The sequence below is a fragment of the Empidonax traillii genome, unplaced genomic scaffold (genome assembly GCF_003031625.1).
Source record: "Empidonax traillii isolate 1590-97213 ecotype Southwest subspecies unplaced genomic scaffold, ASM303162v1 scaffold444:size1099390, whole genome shotgun sequence".
Classification (NCBI taxonomy): Eukaryota; Metazoa; Chordata; class Aves; order Passeriformes; family Tyrannidae; genus Empidonax; species Empidonax traillii.
The window spans coordinates 126,960-133,856 of NW_020955637.1; the positions used below are offsets into that span (position 1 = coordinate 126,960).

The following is a 6,897-nucleotide window of genomic DNA, read 5'->3' on the forward strand; positions in this document are numbered from 1 at the left end:
CCCGCCGCTCCCGAGGCCACGGGAGACGGGCGGGAGAGGCGGGATTATCCCGGGAGACGGCCGAGAGAGGCGGGATTATCCCGGGAGACGGCGGCAGCGGGGTCCAGGCCCCGCTGCCCGCGCAGGTGAAGGCGGCCGCCGGCCCCTGTCAGCGGCAGGACTGAGTCACCCTGTGCGGGGCGAGGGGACGGGCACCGGGACCCCCCGAGGGCGGGAGAGCTCCGGGCACGGCGAGGTGAGTGAGGGCTGGGGAGCCCCGAGCCCGGCACTGCCCGGGGCTGCTGGAAAATCTGCCGCTTGGGAAGCTGGAAACGGGGGGAAAACGTCCTGTTTAGAGCCGGCTGTGGGGGCCGAGGCTGCCCCGAAGGGTGGGTGTTTCCTTCCCGGTGCCCCTCCGCTGGTTTGGCTTCCCTGCGTTCCCCCCCCTAATCCTGCTCTCTGGAATTCTTTCCCTGCGCTCCCCCCGCAGCTCTCCTCTTTGGAATTCCTTCCCAACCCTGCTCTCTGGAATTCCTTCCCTGCGCTTCCTCGTTCTGCCTGCCCGCTGGTTTTCCTTGCCTGCATTCCCGCTATCCTGCTCTCTGTGCCATTCCCTGCGCTCCTCTCTCCCGCTCCTGCTCCCTGTCCTCCCTCATCGCTGCTCCCGATCTCCTCCTGTCCCGGCATCTCCGGAGGCAGGAGGCGGGTTTTGGCGTCTCCCAGCCGGAATAACTCGCGGTTATTGCCCCATCTCTCCTAAACGTGGAGCGGAGCCGCTGCTGGATCCCTCGGGAGCTGCGTGGAGTGATCCGTGGGATGGCTGGTGATGGATGTCCCTGTGGGTGGCAGCGGCACGTACAGAGCGATTAAACCACATTCAAAAATGACAGTAAAGTCCTGGGCTTGTCTCTGGAAGGAAAAATGTTATTTGCCCTTCTGTCCATCCTCCTGGCTGTGTGTCATCTTAAAGGTCCTTTCCAACCTTAACAATCCAAGGATTCTCTGCTCCCAGTATCACTTTTTCTTTGAGTTGTCCACTCAGTTTATACTAAGCAGTAAGATAATTTTACAGCTGGATACTGTAGGAAAAAGGTCTGTTTTTTTCCACAGTACTAATATATAATTACTTCAGAACTTTTTATTTTAATGTTAATGTCTTCAATTTTAATTTTGGCTGCTTATATATGCGTATATATGATGCTGCTTACACGTATATGTATTTGTTTTCTTGTATTGCAGTTCTAACATATGGCTTTTAATGTTCCACCTGAACGACTGAGATGAGACTGAAGATTTCTCTTCTAAAGGAGCCGAAACATATCCTTTGGCACAGAAAAAAAATGTTCGTTCTGAATAGATTCTTTTCCAGAAAATATTTCTTTATTTTTTTTTATCACTGTAAATTGCAAGTGGCTTTTTGGGTTTTTTTCTTTTCCTCCCCTTGTCCTTCAGTGCAGCCTTTAAGGACAATGTTTTAAGAGATATTGAGTATTTTTGGAGTAATAAGTTCACTTTGGGAGCTCTCAGGGTTTTGGTAGGAAGGTTTTGAGTTTTCCTTCTTATTTGTAGTGACAAGTTAAAAGCTTTCCCAGAGAGCAAAGGAGAGCAGTGATTTATTTACCTGCATATAGCAGATATAAACAAAACTGTGACTTTCCTATTAATATATTGGATATATAGCGATTTATAATTTCTGTGTTAATAAACCAACACTTTTAAATGACAGCTGGGTGTTTTGCTCTGGCATTGTGCACTCAGACCCTTCTAAAGGTGTAACCCAACATTTCAGCCGTGTTTCAATATCTCAGCATCATCACAGTAATTACATTTTCACATGAGAGTTTGCTTTATTTTTGGGTGAGTTTCATGCCACAAAAGAGCACAGAAAAGAAAGAAGACTCGTAGTATTTTTACCAGTTAAAAGATTGGTATTCCTTAACTGAGTTGCACATAAGGAAGTGGTGAGCTGTGTGGGATGGACCACGGCTGACGAGCTCTACTCCTGCAGCGACGACCACCAGGTGATGAGATGGAACCCCCTGACGAGCGAGACCGCGCGCGTGGTGAAGCTGCCCGAGGATCTTTATCCCATCGATCTCCACTGGTTTCCCAGGAGCGTCGGTGGCAAGAAGCAATCCCACGCTGAGAGCTTCGTCCTGACGAGTTCTGATGGTAGGGCAATGGAAATTGTCTGTCATTTCACACCCCACCCGGTGTTTCTGTCCCTCAGGTACACGGGGTGTTGTTTTGGGAGCAGGGAGGTTGGAGGATTCCTTGTGGGGGGGTGTTTTCCCTGCTCCTCATAAAGACCAGGAATTGATTTTGCTCACAGCCACCTTTTTCTTCCTGCCTGAATTTTCCTGCAGCAGCAAATCCCTCTCTGGGATCAGCATTCCTGGAAACTCCCTGAATCCCATGGAAAAGGAGGATAATTGCATTAATTCATGTTTGAGCTCCAGATGTTTGTGAAATTAGAGCAAATGTAAATTTAACCCTCGTGGGTTTTCTTCTGGGATGCTTCTCTTGGGGGACATTGTTCTTTTGACTTCCCACTTACACCGATCTCGCTGCTGCTTTTTTTTTACCAAAACAATATGCTCAGCCTTAAATTGCAAATTAAGCACGAATCATGAGTGATTAGGCCCATTTTTTCACTTTTTATTGATAGTTTTACTCTGGGTCGGCATTTAAGAGTCTGTGAGAAGTCATGAAGAAAACATCCATGTTTTATATTCCGTGTTTGAATGGGGTGTGAAAAAAATCCTGAAATTCCTCCAAAATGGAGAGTCACTGTCAGATCGAGGCCACTTCTACCTTCAGTGCTAACTCTTCCCCTGCAAGGCTGCAGTTTCCCTGTTGGAAAGGCGCCTTGGGAAAGAAGCAGGAGTGGGAAAAGATGCAAAAAATTGGTCAAAGAGTTGGATGTTTCCCTGTATAAAGGGATTTTATCCCAGACTTTGGGACGTGCCTGTTGTTTTCCTGATAATTTGGCCTCACCAAAACCTTCAGGCCCTTGGCAGCTTCCTCCTCTTCCATCTGAATTTAGTTTTATGTGTTGAGGGGTTGCTTAAATTTCATTTCTCAGGGATTCTGCCTCGGCCAGCAGAAGCTGTTGCTTCAGTGTCTAAAATGCCATGGAATTCCTGATATCCTTAAAAAAGGAATGGCTGGGAAGAGCATGGTGATGGCATGAGAACATTCGTGTCATATCAGGTTTAATTATTCTGCAGTGCCAAAGGTCTTGGCTATAGATGGACCAAGTAGAGAAAATAAATCATGTTTTTAATGTATTAATTGAAGGCCATTTTAGCTACTTAATGGGAGGAAACACCATTGAATTCCTCTGAATCCAGGTATTACTTGTGCATGGAAAATGAGATTCTCAGACCTGAGAGGTGATCTGTAAGTGATGCACTAACTAGATAAGATATATTTGATAATTCTACAATAATGGAAGGCTTTAAATTAACCCCCTGGAAGTGTCCAAGCCCAGATGGGGCTTGGAACAACCTGGGATAGTGGAAGGTGGAATGGGATGAGACTTAAGGTCCCTTCCCACCCAAACCATCCTGTAATTCTGTATTTGAAATAGAGGAACAAAGTGATTTATCCAAACCATACTTTTCCCATCAGTGCCAAAAATCTTTTCCTGGGAAATCTGGCACTGCCACAGATTTATTTGGATGATGGTGCTCTTTTGGTAAAAAGCAGAGTGTGATTGCATTGATTTGTGGAGAGCCCAGGGGTTTGTTTAAGTGACAGAGCCACCAGAATGCTTTTCCTTGGCTTTACCTTGGCTTTATTTGTTAGTTTTGGGATGCTGTGTTTGTCCCAAAGTTCTGGGTGCTCTGGAACTTCCCTGTAGGGCTTTGCTGGCTGGGAGGTTAAACCAAATAACCTTAAAATCACTGCATTTTTAAGCACCTCATTTGAATCCCTGGGCTGGTTTAAGCCACTCTTATTATATATAGGTATAAAATCACACACACATAAATTTATATAAATTATAAATGCTTTTTATATCTTTAGGGAAGTTCCACTTGATTTCCAAGTTAGGAAGAGTGGAGAAAAGTGTGGAAGCACATTGTGGGGCTGTGCTTGCAGGAAGGTGGAATTATGAGGGAACAGCACTGGTGACAGGTGAGCATTTGGACATTCCTGAAGTGGTTGGAAACCTAAAATAGCAGAAGAGCCCTTTCAAAATCAAACCTTCTGGGATTTTTTATATTTTTTTAATATTTCATGGCTTAAATTGTAGTTACATTGAATTTGGATGAATAAAACTGAGTCTTAATTGTTCACACCCTGCTTGAAATTCTGTGAGAAAGGAGAAAATGGGAACACAAAATCAGCAATAAAAACGAAGTTCCTTTTTTTTTTGGTCTTAATTATCACTGAGGTTGTTCTCACCTTGTTTAATAGAAGTTAATTTTGCACTGATTAATTCTATTTTAGATTAACATTGTCTATTTTAACTAATAGAAGATCTGATAAAAAAAATTCCTCTTTTTCAGTGATCCTATTTATTAAATATCACCCTATTTACTCAAAAGCAAATGTTTTTAATATCAGAGTGCTCAGATGGTTTTGTGCCTGTTCTGAACTTTGTAAAGGAGAACATTTGATTTATTTTTCTCTATCTTTTTTTTTAAAAAAAAAAAAGGCTGCTAAGTTGGTTCATTTCTATCCCTGCACATTTGGGAGGTTTTTAAGCCAACAGAGTTTCCCGAGGCCTCAGGAACATCTCAAAACTTCCATTTTCCTCCTTGATTATCAGGAGTGGTGGAATTATCATCTGCAATCCCCCAGGGATAGAAATTTACCTCAGGAACTTCCCCACAGGAAAAATCAAAAACTGCCTTTTCAAAGTTGCCTTTTGAACTCTTTATTTTGTTGGGTTTTGGGGTTTTTTTGAGACTGGAGTGTGGGAATTCATCTCTTAATCACAGAAGAGACTTGTTCATCGTAACAAAATCACCACCCTAAATATTTTTGTCCTTAATATATTTCCTATTTCCGTGATTAGAAGGTTAAATAAAAGGTATTTACCTGTAAAATCTGGATTTCTTTTAACTCAAACGTTTCTTAGGGAGAGATACAAGCACCATGATTGTTAATTATTGCACTGAAAATGGGATGATTTCTCTGCTCATTTCCAGTTGGTGAAGATGGCCAAGTGAAAATCTGGTCGAAAAGTGGAATGCTGAGATCCACTTTAGCTCAGCAAGGTAAGAACATTTCCTTCCAGTTCCATCAGAACTTTGGAATTTGGCTTGGTCTGAAATACGTTTCAAGAACAGCCCCCCCCAGTCTGGCAGTGCTGGTTTGGTGAAGAAAAACTTCACCAAAGAAGAGAAACTTCATTAAAATGAGATGTAAATGGCAGTTGAATGCAGGGGGAACTACACTGAGTCAAGTCTTAGAAACTCTCATTTTCAGCAAGAATTCTCCCAGTGAAAAGCTCCGTTGCAGCATTTTTAGGCAGCAGTTCCACCCCAAGGATTTTCTGCTATTTCAGGGGAGGGCACTGAGCTAAATTTTGTTTTTCAGACTTCGTGCATGGAGCCCACGTGACCTTGCTGACATTTTGGAAGAAACCACACGCACCTGGGCTCGGGTTTAAATGTCAGCCCTTTTCTTTATCTCTTTTCTGAAGCAAATTCTCTCGATTCTTTCAACCTGGGCAAGGCCTTTTAACCACAGGAGTGGAGGTGAAGTTCTTTTGAGGAAGTTGCCCCGGCAGATGTGGTGTTTTTTGTGCTTGCGGTGTACAAAGACGAGCCAGCTGAAGTAGAATTTTGGAACAAAAAATAAAAAATGAAGCTCACAATTTTCATTTTTTCAGTTGGTAACGTTTTCAAGAGGTTTGTACTTAATGGAGCTTGTTTGAGATTCCATGGAGATTATAAAGGAAGGGGGATGTTCTAGTTTGAAGCAGGAATTTTCCCTGGTTCCTGGTGCAGTACAGAGATGCAGTTGAGTCCCCATGGAATAACTGTCATTTTAATGACAATCATTTTAAGATAAGCTCCCATGAGGCTCCAAAACCCTTTAAACTGAATTTACAGAATGAGAATCTCCTCAGTGGGATCAGGGTGAGATTCTGCAGAAATCAGATTTTTTTTCAGGGAAGTGTAAGACGTTTGAGCTCATTTTTCACTTCCTTTACCATCTCCTTGAGAACTGAAAGCATTCCCATTGCAAACACTCTTTGAACTCTTCGTGTTAGGAATATTATTTCCAGGCTCTTCTCTTTGGATGATGCTCCTCCTGCCTCTTCTATCTTTGGATTTTACTCCCTACAAAACCATGGACATTCATTTTCCCCTTCTTTACCTTTCCCAGTGCTTCCATGGAGCATTCCAGCTGTACATCCAAGCTGGTGGAACCCTTTGACCCCTCCTACTGTTGTGTTTGTTCTTGAGCCACTTCTTCATCCCTAAATTCTCCTGATATTCCTTTGGTTCCTCCTCACCCTGAGCTGTTGTGTCTGAAATTCCAGCCGAGACAACGCACTCACCAGAAGATCTCCTGGGGGATGGGGAAAATCCGGATGTTCCTCCTTCAAATCCCAACTTTTCTGCCTTTCTCCTTCCTTTTCTCCCCAAGTATTCCCTCCTGCAGTGTGCCTGTTCCATGGAATTTTCCCTTCCCAGAGTGCTGGCAGTGCTTTCCCCACCGACTTCTTGTTAAGTGCAGAAGGAAATGAGTTAACTCAGCTCCTGCTGTTAAACCCTGGAAATTGTGGTTAAGTAGTCAGCCATCATAAAAAAAAAAAGAAGGCAAACATTTGGTTTAAATAGAAAAGTTCTTCTGATTGTTCAATCAGCATTAAAGCAGGAGACACACACACACAAAAAAAGGAGTTTATTTAGAATTCCTGTTCCACCTGGTGACAGAATTTATGTCATTTGCAAC

General features: G+C 43.5%; 1 protein-coding gene across 1 annotated transcript in view; it reads left to right on the top strand.

The window, feature by feature from the left end:
- Nucleotides 1-89: 89 nt before the first annotated feature.
- IFT80 (intraflagellar transport 80) overlaps nucleotides 90-6,897 on the top strand; it is a 20,373-nt gene continuing 13,565 nt past the window's right edge. The window contains exons 1-5 of the mRNA XM_027894872.1: nucleotides 90-235; nucleotides 1,219-1,296; nucleotides 1,930-2,151; nucleotides 4,009-4,119; nucleotides 5,139-5,302. Of these exons, the coding sequence (XP_027750673.1) occupies nucleotides 1,260-1,296; nucleotides 1,930-2,151; nucleotides 4,009-4,119; nucleotides 5,139-5,302 (534 nt within the window). The 5' untranslated portion in view covers nucleotides 90-235; nucleotides 1,219-1,259. The remainder of the gene's footprint in view (nucleotides 236-1,218; nucleotides 1,297-1,929; nucleotides 2,152-4,008; nucleotides 4,120-5,138; nucleotides 5,303-6,897) is intronic.